At 40.9% G+C, this 20,907-nt stretch overlaps 1 protein-coding gene across 1 annotated transcript in view; it reads left to right on the forward strand.

Annotated features, from left to right (window-relative positions):
• ACTN3 (actinin alpha 3) overlaps positions 1–20,907 on the forward strand; it is a 174,800-nt gene that overhangs the window by 146,602 nt on the left and 7,291 nt on the right. The window contains exons 16-18 of the mRNA XM_069207832.1: positions 5,907–6,041; positions 7,115–7,294; positions 20,247–20,393. Of these exons, the coding sequence (XP_069063933.1) occupies positions 5,907–6,041; positions 7,115–7,294; positions 20,247–20,393 (462 nt within the window). The remainder of the gene's footprint in view (positions 1–5,906; positions 6,042–7,114; positions 7,295–20,246; positions 20,394–20,907) is intronic.

Below are 20,907 nucleotides of genomic sequence, written 5' to 3' on the forward strand. Positions count from 1 at the left end.
AATCCCTGTGGTGTCTTGGAAATCAGCAGGGTGTTATCTGCAAAAAAGGAGGGCAGGAACAGTCCTCCCCTCTCATTTGGGCACATCACAACAGTTCCTGTTCACAAACTCCATCACTCCATTGATGTACTGGGTGAAGATGATAGGGGCCAGACACACCCCTGCCTGACCCCACGATCTACGAGGATGGAATCTGGCAATGCCCCTTCCTCCCCATCTAACTAAGGTTATCAGCATGCAGCCTTACCAGAATGTTCAGTAGGGGGGGGGTGGATGTACCCATGTCTTCCAGCACCCTCCACAGCTTGCCCTGGGGACCAAACTAGAAAACTAGAAGCGGATTGAAGATCCACAAAGGCAACATAAGGTTTATCCTTAATTATCATATCTTTCTAGTAAATACAGATAAGACAACAAACCTGGTGTATAGTACTTACATTGTCTCTAAAGCCCGACTGCTAGTCTGACAAGACACTCTTCGCTTATCCAGTTTTGTAGATGGGCCAAAACCTGCTTACAAAATGTTTTGGGAAGGGAATCAATCAGGCTTATAGGCCTGTAGTTCTCTGGGTTGGACCAATCCCCTTTATATATTATTATGATTTCAGCAAATTTCCATGAGGAACGGATATCCATACCAGAGAGAATCGTGTTAGAGAGCAAGTTAATGTATGGCCCCCAAATTTCTGGATCTGCCCTACATAAGTCATTTGGAATCCTGTCTGTGTCCAGGGCACAAGCAGGGACACCAGAATTCATTGCATCTATTGTTTTATTTAACAAAAAAGTAAGGGTGTTGGTGTTACATGAAGCACTGTTCCTTAAGGCACACTGTCGTCCTTATGTTTGTCACACATATTAGTGTACAATTTATTGAAAAGGTTGTATAAAAGAATCTAGTGTAGTTTTGTGGACATTTAGACAAACCGCGGCTGTCCTCCAGAAGTCCTTATTATTTTTGGTTGTCAGCGCTTCGTGTGGGGACATCCAAGCTCTCCCAATCCCTTTTTACTTGGGCCAGAATCTGTTGATATCGAGACCTACGCCTTGTTATCTCTAATTGAGAGTTTGATTTCATTGCTACCAGGAGCTCACTTTTAGCTAACCTGCATGCGTCATTGAACCAAGAAACAGGTTTGGGCACTGGCTTTCCCTTACATCTAGCTCTACCTAGCAGCTCCTTCATCTGGGAAATAATATGTCATGACTATTTTTAAATCCTTCGACTCTACACTCAAGCAGTACCTTAGATAAAAGTTCGACCTCCAGATTTACTCTTTGTTTTACTGCCTTTATGGCTGTAGGATTTTTTCCACCCAATCCCACCTGATAAATTTCTGGTTGTTCGTATGTGAAAAGTCTCCTAAATCCCTATTTCTCCGGCATACAGGTATTGGGACTGTCAAGCAAAATGCGTTATGGTCACTGTCTACTCAATCTGTCACTTCCATGTCCTGTATAGCAGGCCAGAGCTCTGTATCAGCCAAAATGTAGTCAATTCTAATACTACATCTGGGTCTGTTGTAGGTCGATTGCCCTGACGATCAGAGGGGGTTCTACTGTTTGTAGGTCTGAGAAAAAAACGTAGGCCCATATTTATACTTTTTTAGCGCTGCATTTGAGTCATTTTTTTAGGCAAAAGCGGCGCAAACTTACAAAATACAATTGTATTTTGTAAGTTTGCGCCGCTTTTGCGTTAAAAAGCGGCACAAATGCGGCGCTAAAAAAGTAAAAATATGGGCCTTAATGTTAGTGCTAGTACCAAGGCAGGTTTGAATGTCCATCTCACAGTTGGTAAATCAATTTGCAGGATACCCCACTGTCTTTCCAAATCCTCAGTTAAGTCAAGGGAGGTGGCAGCTAGGGGTTTGAAAATGGAGTTGAAGTCTCCAGCCACCAACAGTGAACCATTCCCTGGATGTTCTGAAAGGGCATGCTCTAGTACATTAAGTACCCGACTCAGCATTGCAAACTCTTGCTCTGTTGTAGACATTGAAGATTTTTAGCAAAAGACCAGAAGGGAGCACCAGCCTGACTGCTAAGATATCAGCATATTAGCTGTTTAACATAAGGCAATCTGGATAAATGATCTATTATTCTCCAGCCTACAAATTCATAGTACTAAATTCATATCAGGGCGGTCTAATTAAGAAAAGATTTCTACAGTATAAGTAGGAGACAATTATCCTACTATGTTCCATTGAATCTAGTTTCCTTTAGGTAATAGGATCATTAGATCTCACAAATTCACATCAACTGACAAAGAAGAAATTATTACAGCTATGTATACTGATTACATTGGTAAAGTAAATGAGCCAATTTAAAACATAAAATAGTTTACCTTTGCAACATTAAATCTACGTCTGTGAAACACTCAGGGGGGACTAAACCAGCCCCCATTCCTGCTATACGAAATTCTATGTGTTCAAGTAAAATATTCAATTAAAATGAACGATAATGCATCTAGGTAATAACTCTGTTGACATTCTTATAAAGATTGATCAAGACGTATGGGCCCATAAAATACCAATACCGATGCATACTTTGTTAAAGTACACGTGCAGATTTAAAACATGTAATTTGTAAACTCAATGAGCTGTGTAAGCCTGTAAGGCACTCAGGTTCGAAGCGCACCGATGCCTTTGGCACAAGAGTGTGACCGTTTTCCAGCTGTTAATCAATCAAACTTAGTACATGATTGTACATAGAGCAGATCTGTAAAAAGGCACAAGATTCCTCCAAGACCACTCAAAAAATGGCAGGATGTCCATTTAACAAGCATTTTGTGTTTATTGCCTACATCTTTCGACTGTATTACGGATCTTGTTACCTTCCAAGTAGCATATATATAAGAAGCTGCTTCCTGGTAGATTTCCATTAGGTCCATTCTATAATAGGATGATAGCGCAACTCTGCTGCACCTCTGGCTGAACTATAAAACAATGGTCAGAGGTAATACCTTCGCTTTTTCAGTGAGATATTGCACGACAACATGAAAAATGCATAATTGATTCTGGACCACCTAACGTGCAGTAGCACAATTCAGATCTGCTTCCACGGGCCTTGGTATAAGACCCTTTTCTCAGGTGGAAATAAATCCAACAAGCATTTGCAATACAATAGGTCTTTCATATTTCGAACAAGTTAAAAGTCACCTTTTGACAACAGCGCTCATGAGCCAAAACAAAAAAAGATGAGTGGAAACTGAGAAAAAATGACTTCACAAAATAAAATAAAGTTAGCTTTAAAAAAATACAACTTTGCAATTTTGTTTGTCTTGCTGGGCACGTTTTTGCCAGTCACAGTTAGAACAAAATAGTACCTCGATCATGGGGGGGGCAGCGGACGGGCACTAATTAAGGTGAAATCAATTAGTGCTTGATCCCTGCTCCACACAGAGGAACGGAAATGATGCCTGACATGCCTTGAGGAATTATGAGGCTGTAAGAAAGAGTGGCACGCAAACCAACAAATGGTGAGCAGCAGGTGGACCTCAAGCCCTTTACAGAACACAAGAGCATGCAAGGCGCATGCTCAACCACAAGCATTTGCAGGCTTCAACCTAAAAATGGCTCCCAACAAAGCTCTTGTTTTAGTTTTGAGTAGTTTGTCAGAAGGGTACTTTTCATAGCCCTTTGCTTTTGCCAAATATGCGTCTCGTATTTAATTTTTACTGTTTTTATTGTTATTTTATTCATCTGCTCAGGGTTGTTCCATTGGTCTGTAAAATCAATTGACAGAAGAATGTACTCTACATGCCTCAACCAGGGTTAGCTATTATAATTCTTGCATCTCTGCAGTTTTGGAAGGCCTTCCGATAGACAGCAAGAGCTGTACTGGTCCACACTTGCACCTAGCATGTTACAGAACAGAACACTATAAATCCTCTAATGTTTTTGTGCCCTGCTCTGCTTTCATTGCTGTCATTGGAGTACCAGGTCCTAGATTTAATATGCATTGCAAAAAGGCGTTTTTCAATTTTTGTACGGTTTATACCTTTTTAAATCCCAAAATTTCAGCACAGCAGAAATTTGCTGCAAGCACTTATGTTTTGTTGGCAGTTAAGGCCGACTTGATTAATTAATTTCCACACTTATATGCAAATCTTGATATTGCCTCAACATGTTAAGTCATTATAGTCTTCGGCTCTACAAATTTAGCTGTCCAGTGAAACTGATCATCCAATCATATGTGTGGCGGGTGTGATTAACAAGAAACCAGAATCAATAGTTTCCGCTATTGAATATCTCCAAAAAGAACAGATGATGGGCTAAATGCTGAACAATGTCAAACATTCACCCCCAGTCAGAGATCTAGATCTAAATCTGTTTTGTTTTGCCCACCATGCCACCCCAGTTTAGACCCAATCATATGCAAATCAGTCTTGATGCTGCTCCCCATGGGAACAGTGCAGCCCGGACTGCCAGGCCAAGTCCTTCCTGGACCAGAAACAAGTATCCTGGGACCGGTTTCGGGGTATCCCCCTCATCAGCCAGGCTAGCTTGAATCCTGAGATCCACGTCTGGGCATACCCGTGTTCGCTATACTACCAGAATCAGGGTGCCTGGCTGATGAGAGGTGATACCTGAAAACCGGTCCCAGGATGCTTGTTCTGGTCAAGGGAGGAACTCACCTGGCGGTTCGGAATGGACATTTCCTATAGGAAGCAGGGTCAAGACTGATGTGCAATAGGCTAGATCCAAACTGGAATGCTGTGGCGAGGAAAAAAACAATGGATTCAGGCTCAGATGCCTGATTGGGGTTAATGTTTGACATTGTTCAGTATTCCGTCCATAATCTGTTCTTTTTACCATTGAATTTCTGTCACAGAGAATTGTTCATAAAACAATGGTCCTCAAGCTGAGACGTACATGTTTTCTATGGACCACATGGTCATCTTCATATTTTCCATTTCTCAACATGTTATTGAGTGTTATGGTACATGTGCCCACTCAGGTCTCTCTGGCTAGCACCACACCCAATATATTTTAGATATATACTTTCTTGTCTATAGCATGGGCTGCAATTCTTGTCTTAAGAATTCATGCCGTTGCCACAGAGGTTTGCCTCTTGAGAGCAGAAGTTGAAAGAAATAATTGATAAACGATTTACAGAAACAAGGGAAAGGGAAGTGATGTTTTGCTGAAGTAATGGGGCAATGGAAGAGACGGCATGTAATCTTTGACTCCAGTGCGTCTCTTGTACGTTTTTAGGAAACCTTTAATGAAAACGTGAGAGCCGGAGCCTGTTCGTAAAAACTGATTTATAATGGCCGGAACATGCAACTACCAAAGCTATACAAAGTTAACAGCATAGCTGGTTTAAGAAACAATTGCTCTAATAGATTAAATCACACAGATACAAAGCAATCCACAGCATTTGCTACAACCCCAGTTTATATGATGCCACTGGTAGATGTGAGAAAACAGAAAAGTTTTCAAACGTGACTGACCCAAGTGGCGCAGAGATTAGCCAAGACGGATATTTTGAAATGGTGCTAATGTGTTACTTTGTATATGTTCACGCTGTTAAACAAAATCTTTAATAGGAAGAGGAGCAATACAATGACATGATTCTTCAAAGGAAACATAACAAATTGTATTATATTAATAAATCGTATATGTTTTGAAAGCATGAAACAGCACTGCCACCCTGAGGCTTTCAAATGTAGGTGCAGGAAAATATGTGGCAGAAGGTGACTTATAGTGAGTTCTTCATTTTGCTTATCTGTTTCAGAAAGGAAAAATATGTACTAACTTGGTTGACTATCCTAGTTTTTGCTTTCCTCGTGACCCGATAATTTTTAGTTTTCTTTATTTAATTATGAGTCATTGTGCTTTTTCTGTTGATCGGTAGACACGTTTACTCAGCAAAAACACTAATCAACAATTCCCTATTCCCATCAGGTGAAACAGTTGGTGCCACACAGAGACCAAACCTTGCAGGAAGAACTTGCCCGCCAGCAGGCTAATGAGCGTCTCCGGCGCCAGTTTGCTGCGCAGGCTAATGTCATTGGACCATGGATCCAGACTAAGATGGAGGTGGGTGGCAGCATACGGATTTTGTATCTTCAGCTGCATTTATTTTTATTTCATCTACTTTATTTTGACATTCGTTTCCTAATGTTCATTAAGTTTTTGAGTTTAACTTTATTTGCTTGTTGTCTGAGTAAAGATACTGACATTTTTTGGAATAAAACAAGTACTTTTCTTTGCTCTAAACACAATGATGCTGCTTGCTTCTTCACTTTAACCATGTTTTGCAATTGTTGATACCTAGACAACTGGACATTTTCCTGGAGTGGAGGGGGGGCAGGTGAACCCCATACACAAGCTACAATGCATGCTATGACCATGTTTTATCCAAATCTCCTATTTCAAAAGTGTACATTGGATTTTCTAAACTGTGGGCTAATCCTTGTGAATCAAAGTAGAGACTGTGTCCGCAAAGGCAGATTTGGGTAACCTTCAGGCTTACCTTCCCTGTTGTCCAAGACTCCTGTTACGTCTTCTACCAGAACTACTGGTAAATCCACCTTCATTACTAAAGCCATTCTTCTCCATCATCCTCTCCTAAATAAAATGGACACTCGTTATTCCTTCTCGGGCTACAGGCCAATTGAAAGTCCTACTCAGTCTATCCACCAACTGTTGACTTTCTCAAATTCTTCCCAAATATCTAGATTGCAACTTCATTTCTCTACTGAGAATTGTGCTGCACGGAGGACTACATCAGGTGACCTTCATACAGTACTGCAATGCATATGTATATCTTTCCTCTGATGCTTAGACGGCTTAGCAACTAGTTCTTATTAAATCAGTCTCAAATTCACTAATCTATACCCCATTCTATTCTTGTCTCTTCTCTGTCCTCCTTGACGAGACAATGACCACATTTGAATTAGAGTAGGTACTTGTATCTGAGCAAACAGGTGCTACTGATCGTAGTAAAATTAGGAACTTTAGGGCATTTTATGACTTAGGAGTGTTAGCGTTAACATGTCTATAACACAGTATAATCGAAAGTTAACCTGAAAAATTGTAACTTTGCCCAAAGAAATTCCTATTCTGGTATGTAAACTAACTTGCATGTTAACTGTCTCCTCTATCTAAAGGAAATTGGCCACATCTCTGTGGACATAAGTGGGTCCCTGGAAGATCAGATGAACCACCTGAAGCAGTATGAACAGAACATCATCAACTACAAATCCAACATTGACAAGTTGGAGGGAGACCATCAACTCATCCAGGAGTCCCTGATCTTTGACAACAAGCATACTAGTTACAGTATGGAGGTAAGCTATGTGAAGGACTGTGCAACACGTAGGGAATGGTGATTAGGCAAGTAATTGTCTCCACTGATAAATCAGCCAATCCCATACACACATAAAAAGCATTTGTCTGGTGTTATTAAATGAGAGATTTCCATTTGCTTGGATCGTGGCGTGCATTAGAATTTGAATTCTAAAATTATTCACAAATCTCTTTGTGATTGGAAACCATAGGCAAACTTTTGTTTGTATATTGACTATTTTGCCGTTGCGTTATAATCCTGTGCAGTTGGAGTCCCTCAAGTTCATTACTGTGTGTGACTGTTCAATATGGGGGAGCATTGAAGTCATTGTTAAGTGTGTGAGTATGTGTGTGTGGGGAGGTGCGGGGGTAGTTGTGGTTGTATGTATGTGTACATGCATGCAAAATGTCAAATACACTGATGTGTAATAGGAGACATGTCCAGGTTTGTCCATTACGTCATTGCACAGTGGATAAGCTGTGAAGCCTATGTGGAGGGTGCATGTGGAAGAGTAGGGTGGTGAAAACTGTTTGGTTTTGTGTGTGTATGTGTTCAGTGCTAATGACCTAAAATAATTGCGTTGTGTATGCATAATTGTTGCGGTATATGTCAAACATGATGTGGTATGCTCTTTTTCCAGCCCTATGGAGTAGACCCTATCAAATATTACCTCACAAGAAGGGTGTCCCTCAGTCTGTTATAAAATAAACCATTGTACGCTTCAAATGCCAGCATAATCCAGCATTTTGTTCATGTCGGACACACTTAGGATTTGGTTGTGGTATTCTTAGTGTCAGTTATTTACACAACTTCGCACAGATTCTTCTTCTTTAGAGATGAATGTTGTTCAAGTAACTGACTGTTCGATGGTCTGTGTGTGTGTCTAAGCAGCAGGAGCAACATGCAGGTGCTGTTGGGTGTGTCTGCAATGTGGGGCAGTTCTTTTGCTGCGTATCTATAGAGTGACAGGGCAGTGAAGTCATTGAGGTGTGCTTGGCTAGCTACATCATTGCGATGTGCATTTGTCCAGTGGGAAGGCTCAGGAGAGAGAGAGCGTGTCTTTGTGTTTAAAAATGTGAGTGGGTGTGCACGTGGGTGTGTGCATTTACATATATTTGCAGTGGGAAGCTAGTGACATAATTCTAGTAGTTGTCTGTGCTGTAGAAGAGCATTACACTCATTGTGGAGTAGTTGTGTGTTTTTTGAAACGCAAACCTATTCTATATTTATATGATGTGCATTATTCTGCCATCTGTTTTAGTCCAGATAACACTTGTATAAATCTCCTATTTCATATGTCACTCTTACAGAGAGCCTATATGATTCATGATGATGTTGATTGAAAGCCCACAATGTCCAACTACTTGTCCATCATCTTTAGATTCTATTTTCGGCTATCAGGATAAAAGACGATCTCATATTGGGAGTGGAAATAAATATATGTTTGATGGCATGTGTAGCTGTAGATACGCATGCTTTGCATAAGTCCGCCGTCTAGTGTTGGGCTCGGAGTGTTATGAATTGTTTTTCTTCGAAGAATATTTTCGAGTCACAAGTTAGAGTGACTCCTCCTCTTGTTTATATCGTGCATGGGCATCGAGTTCTTGTTAGATTGTTTTCTTTCCGCTGTCGTGTTCGGACATATTTCCTCTTACTCCGGGGGATCTCGGTTCAGTATCTTCTGAAATTTCTTCTAACTTTCTATAAACGTCGGTATAGTTTTGATCGCGTGTTCTACTCTTTTTAGTCAATCTGATTTCGATTGCTGGGGTCGATTTCACACCCTTGGGGTTGACCTCGTCCTTCTTGGGCCTTCTTTGACACAGAGTAGTTGAACGATGTTAGGCTGATGGAATGAACTCCGTTTCGGTTCTGTCCTCAGTGTCACGCCAAATTTCCCTACACTGACCAGCATTTGGTGTGTAATCTGTGCCTGTCTCCTGAACAGAAGAGACCTGCAATGCTTGTAGATCATTTCAATCAAAGAAGACTCTTCGGGACCGAAGAGTGCATTGCTTGGAGATAGCGTCCAAGTCGACAGAATACACACCTGACATCTTTTGAGATTTGGATGCGGATCGAGACTCTGATGTCGACAGTCAGTCCATACCACTTGCTATCAGCCACATCACAACAAACAGACAATTAAAAAGACTCCTGAATTGGTCATCAGTCCTCCACTGCCCTCGGGCCATATTTGGAGCAAAAAAATACATTCGGATGACCGACCTTCTGGTTCGGCACCGAAACAAAAGACCAAATTGCATTCAGCATTGACCAAACAGACTGCTACATCTGTTTCGGTATCGAGCTGAATATCAGACATTTCCGCTTCAGAGCCCAAAACATTAACACCATTTTCAGAGCTGACATTTTCGGTTCGAGTCAAGCATCCCATGTCGAAACCTTGGGAATCGAAAACTGCCAGCAATAAACATTCTGCAGTTACTGAGGACTCATCTGCAATACAACCTATAACAGAGGTTATGGACACTAAGCAGCACAAACTTCACATACAGAAGGATCCACAAAGGATCGAAGCCTCTCCTCCGGTAACAACTAAAATAAAACTTACATTTCAAGAGACTTTGGATGCTGGGCCTCCACCTAAGAAAGTCTTGATAGAGAAGGAGAAAGAAAAGGCTACACAACAACCTCAGCCTTCACCACCACATTCTCCTTTTCTTCCTTCTACCCCATCACAACCACCCTCACCTACACATTCTACATAGTTCTCTCCACAGACATATCTGCATTACCTTATAGGGATGACTTAAATGATGTTCAGGAAGATGTGGACCCTTGGGATCTATATGACCCTGATCACATTCTCCCTAATGACCTAGATTTATACCCATCGAGGTCATCTCCCCCTGAAGATACCACTGGTTACAATCAGGTGATAGCTAGGGCACCTGTGTATCACAGCATACAGTTTTATATAGATCATATTAAAGAAGATTTTCTTTTTAATACCTTGACATCTCCACACAAGGAGTACTAATGTCTCTCTATGCTTCCAGGCATGATTAGACATGCTGCAGTCATTTTTAAGGAACCCATCAAAGTGAGGATCATTAACCCAGGGTTGATAAAAAGTACAAACCTGCACCCTCTGATCTAGTTTTTATTAGAACACAATTACCACCTGACTCTATAGTCATAAGTGCTGCAAGAAAACGTGCCAATAGTCAGTCTACCGGAGATGCTCCTCCTCCAGACAAAAAGTAAAAGATTAGACGCAGCAGGTAAAAGAGTGGATACTCAGGCTGCGCGCCACTCGAGGATTGCAAATTCCCAGGCACTTCTGGTGAGGTATGATAGAGCCCACTGGGATGAGATGGAAGAAATGTTGCAGTATCTTTCACCAGAACATCAGAAAAGAAGGCAACAAATAGTAGCAGAGGGGCAGGCTATCTCTAGTAACACAATTAGATGTGCTATTGATGCAGCTGATACAGCAGCTAGGGCAGTCAACACCAGCATAATAATCAGGAGACGTGCGTGGTTAAGATCTTTAGGTTTTAAACCCGAGATACAGCAAGCTGTATTCAACATGCCCTTTGATAAGGAGCATTTATTTGGACCAGAGTTGGATACCACCATAGAGAACCTTAAGAAAGACTCAGAAACAGCTCAGGCTATGGGTGCACTATACACCACACTCACTAGAGGCACTTTTCGTAGGCCACAATTTAGAGGTGGGTTCAAACCATCAGCTACAGAACCATCCACCTGAAAACAGAAACAGGAGTCACACTTCTATAACAGAGGTTCATTCAGAGGTTCTTACAGAGGATCTAATAATAGAGGAAGAGGTAAAACATCTGCTTCCATAGGTTCCTCCACCTCAACAAAACAGTGACTTCTTACAAATCCCCACAGCACATACATCTACTGTGGGAGGAAAACTAGTAAACCTTTATCTACAGTGGTACAACACCACCACGGATCAGTGGGTTCTATCAATTATCCAACATGGCTATTGTCTAGAACGCATGTCCAGTCCACCAAACATTCCTCCTTGTCCCCACAGACTTTCTCAAGACCATCTCATTCTGTTGAAGGAGGAAGTACAGTCCCTTCTTCTCAAAGGGGCTATAGAACCAGTACCTGAATCCCAACAAGGGTCAGGAGTATATTCACCTTAGTTCCTCATACCCAAAAAGGATGGTTCATTAAGACCAATTTTAGATTTCAGACCTATCAATCTATACATACTCTCAGAGCATTTCCATGTGGTCACTCTGCAAGATGTTTTTTCCCTACTACAACCAGGGGTTTTATATGACAGCACTGGATCTCAAAGATGCTTATTTCCATATTCCCATACACCCAGCACATCACAAAAATTTAAGATTTGTCATTGCAGAAATGCACTACCAATTCAAGGTACTACCATTCAGGGTAACAACAGCTCCAGTGGTATTCACAAAATGCTTTGCAGTAGTAGCAGCATTTCTAAGAAGAAAATACATGTTTTCCCATATCTAGACGACTGGCTCATAAAGGCAAATACAATTTAAACTTGCTAAGGACACACTCACTATGCTGTCCATCTTCCACACAATTTGGGGTTCACAATAAATTACCTCAAATCTCATCTTCAACCATCACAAATACAGCCGTATCCGGGAGCAATTCTGAACACTCAGTCAGCATTAGCAAATCCAAACCCAAGAACGATTCAAGCTTTTCAAAATCTCATCTCCCAATTACAGGAGAATCATACTTACACAGTGAAGTTAATAATGCAACTATTGGGAATGATGGCTTCTTGTATAGCCATAGTTCCACAGGCAAGTTTACACATGCTTCTTTCTCAAAAGTGGTCTCAGTCACAGGTTCACCTTCAGGATCTAGTGTCGTTGGACCGCCAGACTCACCGTTCTCTGCAATGGTGGAATCCCACCAACCGTAAAAAAGGGTGGCCCTTTCAGGACCCTGTGCCTTAGATCACTCTCACAACAGATGCATCACAGACAGGTTTAGGGGCTCACCTTAACAACTTCACCATACAGGAGAAATGGGATCCCATTCAATAGACTCATCACATCAATTATTTGGAACTGCTAGCAGTCTTTCTAGCACTCAAATGCTAATTTATTTATGCAAATCTCACACAAGATAGTGTTAGTCCGTACAGACAATGACAACAATGTATTATCTGCAAAAACAGGGAGGACACAATTTAGAAGTGGGTGATTCACAATCACATTCAATTACTGGCAGAATATCTCCCAGGAATGGACAATCAGTTAGCAGACCCATTAAGCAGGACGCAGCAACAAGTCCATGAATAGGAAATTCACCCACAAGTACTTCACCAATACTTTCAATTGTGGGGTATACCGGAAATAGATCTCTTCGCCACCGCAGGAAACTCAAAATGCCAAATCTTCATGTCCAGATACCCACACCCTCAGTCCAAGCGCAATGGTCTATGGATGAATTGGTCTGGAATATTTGCTTATGCTTTTCTGCCTCTCCCACTCATATTTATAATACATAAACTGAAACAAACATCACCCACCATTATACTTGTAGCCCCTACATGGACATGTCAGCCTTGGTACACAACGCTGTTGGATCTGTCTGTGGTTCCACATCACAAACCTCCAAACAGACCAGATCTTTTAACCCAAAAGAGAGGTCAAATCAGACATCCTAACCCCAACGCACTCAATCTTGCAATATGGGTCCTGAAGTCATAGAGTTTGGCTACTTACAACTTCCTTCTGAATGTATGAACATTCTTAAAGAAGCACGCAGACCTACAACTAGACAGTGTTATGCTGCTAAATGGAAACATTTTGTATATTATTGTCAACCTAAAAATATTGATCCACTAAAACCCTCAGTACAAGACATTCTCTGTTATTTGCTACATTTGCAAAAGGCAAATCTAGCATACTCTTCTATTAGACTTCATTTAGCAGCCATAGCTGCTCACCTCCAAAACAAGCATGTCTCTTTTTTTTAATTCCTGTGATTAAGGCATTTATGGAAGACCGTAAGAGAGTTAGTTATTCTACCTAGAGTCCTCCAGCTCCTCTATGGAACCTTAACATTGTACTTACCAGACGTATGGGTCCACCATTTGAACCCATGCGCTCCTGTGCTTTACAATGCCTTTCATGGAAGGTTGCTTTTTTAGTAGCTATATCTTCTTTAGGAAGAGTTAGTGAAATACAAGCGTTCACTTTAGAGGACCCCTTCTTCTAAATACATAAAGACAAAATAGTATTTAGGACAAGCCCAAATTCCTACCTAAAGTAGTTTCACCTTTTCATAGTAATCAATCAGTGGAGTTGCCAGTCTTCTTCCCACAGCAAGACTCAAGTCGCTGAAAGAGTTCTCCATACACTGGATGTTAAAAGAGCTCTCATGTATTACATTGACAGGTCAAATGGTTTTAGGAAATCAAAACAATCTATTCATAGCTTTTTGCATGCCTCACAAGGGTAATCCAATTTCAGAGAATGGATTAGCTAGATGGAGAGTCAAGTGTATCCAAACGTGTTAACTTAAAGCTAAAAGACAACTACTAGTTGCTCCTAGAGCACACTCTACCAGGAAAAAAGGTGCCTCTATGGCCTTTTTAGGAAAAATTCCAATAGCAAATATTTGTAAAGCTGCTACTTGGTCTACACTTGGTCTACACCACAAACATTTGCTAAACACTACTGTGTAGATGTTCTAGCTGGTCAACAAACAAATATTGGCCAAGCAGTCCTTAGGACATAATTTCAAGCTACTCCAACTCCTACAGGCTTTGCAGTGTATGCAAAGCATGTGTATCTACAGCTACACACGCCATCAAATGGAAAATGTTACTTATCCAATAGACATCTGCTTGTAGCATGTAGTGCTGTAGATTTACATGCGCCCTACCTCCTCCCCGGAACCCTTTGGTCATTGTAGTACAACATATTGTAAATATATACATACTTTGCATGGACATCTTTTATTTACTATCTACATATACATATATACACTCTTTACTTCACCCGCCAGTGGGAAAACAATCTAACAAAGGACTCGATGCCCAAGTGAAGTATCACAGAGAGGAGGAGTCACTCTAACTTGTGACTCAAAAATATTCTTAGAAGAAAAACGACTTGTAACATTCTAAGCTTAACACTAGATGGCGGACTTATGCAAAGTATGTGAATCTACAGCACTACATGATAAGAACAGATGTCTACTGGTTAAGTAACCTTTTCCTTTTGTTTTATTTAATTGTATATACTTGTATATTTGTATTTATTTATTTTATCGGATAGAGACATCTATTTGCAGATTCCTTATCTTAGAATTTCCTCCAGGCGTCAGTCTGGATCCAGAGATTTTTCTTGAGCAGTACCATTGCATGCGGCTAGGTGGCATTGATCGGCTCCATGTCTGTTGTCGGCATTGTCTGAAGGTCCTATATAGGAACCTCCCCTGCACACTGACGTCAGTTCCTTTTCACAACTTTCTGTGTCAGAAACGCAGAGCCACTTTTCACAACTTTCTGTGTCAGAAACGCAGAGCCATAAAGAACACTGACCACTGGTGCGTCAAAGGTAAGGCCCTGAAAGGGATGTCCCTGTCCCTAGAAATCAGTTTGCAGATCAGGGAGGATGGTGGGTTGGGAAGAAATCTGCAATTGGAGATTGTCTCTACCAGATAAGGTTAACGAAGGTAAGTAACTTGTCCATCTGAAACACATCTAGTTGCAGATTTAGAATAGATACCCAAGCAATACCAACCCCAGTGCAGGGTCTCCGAACCAGGATTATACTAGAAAGTCGTGCAGGACCAAATGGGCAAATTGCTCGTCCCTATGGACCACACTGTCCAGGCAGTAGTGTTTGGTAAATGTGTGCAGAGAACCCCACGTTGCCACCTGACACATGTTAAGGAATAGAACTCTGCTTGCTAAAGCAATTGTTGCTGCTTTAACACTGGTAGACTGAGCAAGCAAACCCACAGGAGGTAGCTTCTTGGCAAATGCCTAGCAGATTTTGATGCAGAGGACAACTCATCTGGAGATGGTCCGCTTCTGCACTGCACTGCCTGACCATTCTTTACACCCACATAACCGACAAAGAGTTGATCATCCACCTGGAACTCTTTTGAATGATCACGGTAGAACACCAGCCCTCTTTTTAGATTCAGGCAGTGGAGTCTTTCCTCTTCCTTAGAAGGATGTAAGGGAGTGTAAAAAGTAGGCAAGGTGAAGGATTGGCCTACAAGAAAGAGCATGACCACTTTTGGCAAAATAGATGCCTTAGTGCGAAGCACCACTTTGTCAGGATAGATGGAAGGGTAGGGTGGCTTAGACAACAATGCCTGCAGCTCACCCACCATGCTAGCAGATGTAATGGCCACAAGGAAGGCTGTTTTTGAGAAACCTGAGAGGGCAACTGTGGAGAGGCTCAAAAGGAGCACACATCAGGAATGTTAGAACCAAATTCAAATCCCATTGGTGAATAATGAATGGGGATGGAGGATACATATCAGTAAGGCCTTTAAGAAACCTATTCACAATAGGAAACTTAAACAATGAATGTTGATCAGGAAACCGCAAAAAAGCCGAAATGCCATACAGATAACCATTGAGAGTGCATTCTGGAAATCAGGACATGTTTAATGGCTCGGAATGAAGGATTTTTTTAGGGTCTGTCAAGAGTCATTTATCTCCATCTGGAGTACAACAAAATTTGTGACTAGGATTGTGTGGTTTAAAACTGTAAACATTGAAAACTTCTCAAGAAATGTATTAGGCCTTGTGTGCCACAATAGGACACAGAAGACTGAAAACCAGTGAGCATGGGTATCACAGACTGCTTAAAATTACATGGGTTTGAACACCAGGGTTTACATATCGAGTATTATGATTTAGCATAGGGGCAACACTTTTCTAGTTCTGACACGTAGAAGTTCCTGACCTTCTAACATTTGTTATGGATGTAATTTTGACACTCTTGAAAAGTTGCCAACAGAAAAGATTTCTGAGCTGAAAGCAATGAAGGCTTTACATTGAGCTTCAAAGCAGGCAATAGAGAAGAGTACTTCTTTGATGAAACGCAGTCAAAATATAATTTCTGAGAAGACACAAGAAGCAGCATTGATTCTATTCCAAAGAAAGATGATCAATCTCGTAGTGAAGTAAAAAAATAAATCACCACTATTAGCAGCAGGACTTGATGTTGTTATATTCACCAAAATATTCAGCAACAAAAATATTTCAAAACCAATGAGCATCGCAAAAGGTATCCTTCCTCAAATTAAAATCTTTTGAATTAGCTTTTAAGTCATAGATAGTCACTGTCTAACTTAAATGAAATCTAGAAAGGAACCAGAAGCTGTTGAGTCACTCTCTGATTCTTACAAATCAGAACGTCGTACACAAGAAGAGTATGCCAAAACCTCAGATGCAGTTCGAGTCCTAGAGTCCGCTCAACATCCTGTGATTCTGGATAAATCACTTAGGGCCTGATTTAAATTTCGGCGGACGGGTTACTTGGTCACAATGGTGACGGATATGCCGTCTGCCGAAATATGAATCCCATTATTTTCTACAGGATTTATAGTTTGGCAGACGAAGTATCTCTCACCCTTCTGATCGAGTAACCCATCCACAGAAATCTAAATCAGGCCCTTAATATCCACATGCCTAAATAACTTAATCTGAGCATGTGTAATGTAACTGGTGCTCATGTAAAGAGCTCCAATGTCCCTGAGCTGGGTTTGAGCTATATAAAATTGCAAAGTAAATCAATAAATAAAAAGAAGATGAGGCTATTGTGCAGGGCACTAATGGATGGCTGTTGAAAGAGTTTTACATGGAATCGTCTGAGCTAGAGATGACCTCTCCTGTTATAATCTGTTTAAGGATATTTCAACATCTCATGCAGGTCTTAAAGAGAACAGCAGGCAGTCTAATGAATAACAAGACAGGCATTATGGGGCAGATTTATGGCAAGTGGCACTTTCCTTGCACCCCTTAGTGCCCCTCTACCACCACAATGTGAGCACCGTATTTAAATTACGGCACAGGGTAGGGGGCAATAACGTAATTCAATGTGACGCTATTGATGTACTTTGCAGGAGTAGCGCCAAAATGTTGGTGCTACTCCTGCAGAGTACATAGGGGCCCATTCTAAATAATGGAAGCCTCCTTTTAACACCTGCTCTGAGCAGGCGCTAAAAGTGGCATAAAAAGTGGAGCAAGGAAATCTCATAGATTTCCTTGTGCCATTTTTTCGGCCACCCCTAATGGGGGAACGCCCCCTTTTCATACATTTTGCCTGGCACAGGCATAATGTAGCGCAAAGGGTTACAGAGTGGCACAATGCATACATTGCACCACCCTGTAAATACGGCGCAGGGATTTCGGCCTCGTTGGGCCACATTAACGTCACAAACAATTACCCTAATGTGGCACTAGGAGATTATAATTATGCCCCTATATTTCCTTTAAGAAATGCTGAGCCCACTTAAAAAAGAGATAATTTCTTCCTGTTTTATTAATGTTGTGCACCAGACATCTTTAAGATGCCAAAAACAACAAAGAGTATAGCACCAAAAATGACCATCTAACAGCATTGCATGCAGCACCTCATGCTTTTATCATAGCTACTGTCAGTCAGTCTTGCATCTCGCATCGGTGCAAATTCATGCAGAGCCACCTACTCGCATGCCGAGATACTGCTGAAAAGTATCTGCATCCAGTCTGACGTCTGTGGAGCATCCAAAAGATGAGGAATCTTCAGCTAAAGATAATCTCTACCTGACAGAACATTACCGAAGGTAAGCAATTTGTTTGAATGGTGCATATCATAATCCACAGTGCTAATTTAAAGATTTGGACACCAGGAGTAGGTGGATATTGAGGTGATCCCAAAATATCTGGATGCGGATTATAAGAAGAGGACAGTATTCATAGTGCAGGCGAGAAATTAATAGCCATGAGCTGCTTTGGCGTGTTACCTTTAGACCATGATCATTACAGTTTTTAACCACGAGTAAGTACATCAAAGGTTGTTTTTAGTGCCTTTACATCATGGTACTTTTTGTCACAGGTATGTATTTTTCAGTGGTTTTAAGTGAAATAAAGTTACGTGTGTGTGTGTGTGTGTGTGTGTATAATATATATATATATATCTGTGTGTGTATACACACACACACATACATATGTTTGTGTTCTTTTAAACAGTATCTCCCTTTGCCACTTTAAATGGTGATAGTAAAGATTTTTTGGGTTCAGGAATGGGTAGGATTAATGGATTTTTAGGGTTTAATGAGGGGTAGCATTAAGAGATAACAAGGGATTTTTAGGCTTCAGGAACGGGTAAATTGAAGTAATCTACTGCAATGTAAATACACGCGGTGTGACAATTGATATTCAGTTCCTTTAATTGCTTCAAGTGTCTTTCTAGACTTTAATGGAAATTTCTCCCTGACTAACATGTAAAGTTAATAACTGGTCATCCATACATACTTTCTCTAAAAACATTATATACTAAGCGACAGGGGGCAAGAACACTTTATGCCCACCACCCCAGGTGCAGGACGTTTATGCAATCAATGCACAGCATGTGAATCTAGAGTAGGCTCATGCTGGAAGAGAATTTTTTTTGCAGATTATGCTACATTCATATGCCACTCTTCCTGCTCGCTGAAGAAGAAAACGTATGCATAGTAATATTTAAGATCTGAGTTTACACTTTGAAATGTAACTAAACAAAGAAATCACATTTAAGATTTTATCCTCCCACATTACTGTCAAATGAAAAAAGAAACTGAAGATGGCGGTCACACACCCGGACATTACTTTGTGAGCGTAAGATAGTTGTTATTATGTATCATACAGATAACGTTTATTTTTAAATAACTTTTGATATATAACATGTTTTTGTCCAGCCACAACAACTGGATATTGCAAAATTGTACATTATGTACAAAGGAAAAATAACTGCAAGCAGCACAACAGCTGTGCAGTAACTCCATATCCTTTCATGTGCTGCATTTGTGTATGTGCATACTGTGCTGACAAAGTGAAGTCATTGTGGTGTGAGTTTGTTCAGTAAGAGGGCTGTGAAGTTAATGTGATGAACATAAGGCCTAAAGTAAGTTTAGAATACATGTAGTATGACGTTAGTCAAGTAATGGTGGTAAATGTTCAGTGGGAGGACATTGAAGTTATTTCTGTGTGCCTGACATGGGCTTTGAGGTTGAAGTGGTTTGTCTACCACGGTAGAGGCTGTTGTTATGTGATATGTCTGAGGAGTGGGAGAACAATTAACTCATTTTAGTGTGCATCTATGCAGTGCGGTGGCTGCACAGACTTTGTGTTGTGTGTCAGTGCGAATGGAACATGGTAGATCTTTTATTAGAACATTGGAATGTTGGCAGCTCCATTGAAAACAATGGAGTGCTCCGGGCTTTTACTGGAAGGTAAAAGCCCAGAGCGCCAACATTCCAATGTTCTCTTTGTTCACAGCAACAGCTGTGAACAAAGCCTCACGGAGCCTGAGGGGATTTTAATCCCCTCGGGCTTCCTGAGGAATTTGTTTTATTTAATAGAACATTCTGCCCCCGAGTAACCGAATGTTCTAATAGCCTTAGAACCCTCTGTAGCGGGTTCTACCTGCAATTAAAGGCCTGAGCTCGGGCCTTTAACGCGGGAGCGGGCCTTCAGTGGCCGATAGAGCTCACTACGGCGGGTTCTAAGGCTATATTAAACATTACCAAAGTGTGTGACTAAGGTTGATTGTCACTGGGAAATTCAGGCAGTCTACTACCTTGACAGAAACCATTTTGCTTCATGACTGATTTATTTAAGTCTTTTTTTGGGTTGCATTTCCAATTAGCATCTCTATATAGGTCCCATGCACATTTTTACTAAAGAAAATGTTAGTCCATTGCCATAAATCTGCATTAACCTCTTCTTGTTTCAATAGCACATCCGTGTAGGCTGGGAGCAGCTGCTCACCACCATCGCTAGGACCATCAACGAGGTGGAGAACCAGATCCTGACCCGCGATGCCAAGGGCATTAGCCAGGAACAGATGAATGAGTTCCGTGCTTCATTTAACCACTTTGACAGGGTAAGACACATGAATGTTAAACACATTGCTCCACATGGTAAACAGAAGAAATGAGGCTGCTACATTCAAAGAACCTCCACTTTCATATAGATCCAGATTATATTGAAGCAACAGATTATGTACCATCTTTCATTTGTAAGGAAGGTGGAAAGGCGTGTTGATAGATTTGACTATAGAGATCAAGAATTACTGCCCTACCAGTGTCACAACTATAGCACTTTGACATTGTGGTAAAAAGTGAATAGAGAGGTCATTAGCAGCACCACTGTCTTTAGCAGAGAATAGGCCAATTTAAATATGCATGCATCTATGTTCATACTTTCACTTATTAAAATCATAACCCTTACATATTCAAACACTTCTTTAACCAGCCCGCCCCCACAATGAGCCCACCCTCTATTATGACTGCATATAAAAATCAAAGGGAGACTATAAGAGGCATATTTATACTTGTTTTGCACCAAATTTGCCTCATTTGTTTTACGCAAATTCGGTGCAAAACCAACTCCATTTT

The sequence above is a fragment of the Pleurodeles waltl genome, chromosome 9, assembly GCF_031143425.1.
Source record: "Pleurodeles waltl isolate 20211129_DDA chromosome 9, aPleWal1.hap1.20221129, whole genome shotgun sequence".
NCBI lineage: Eukaryota > Metazoa > Chordata > Amphibia > Caudata > Salamandridae > Pleurodeles > Pleurodeles waltl.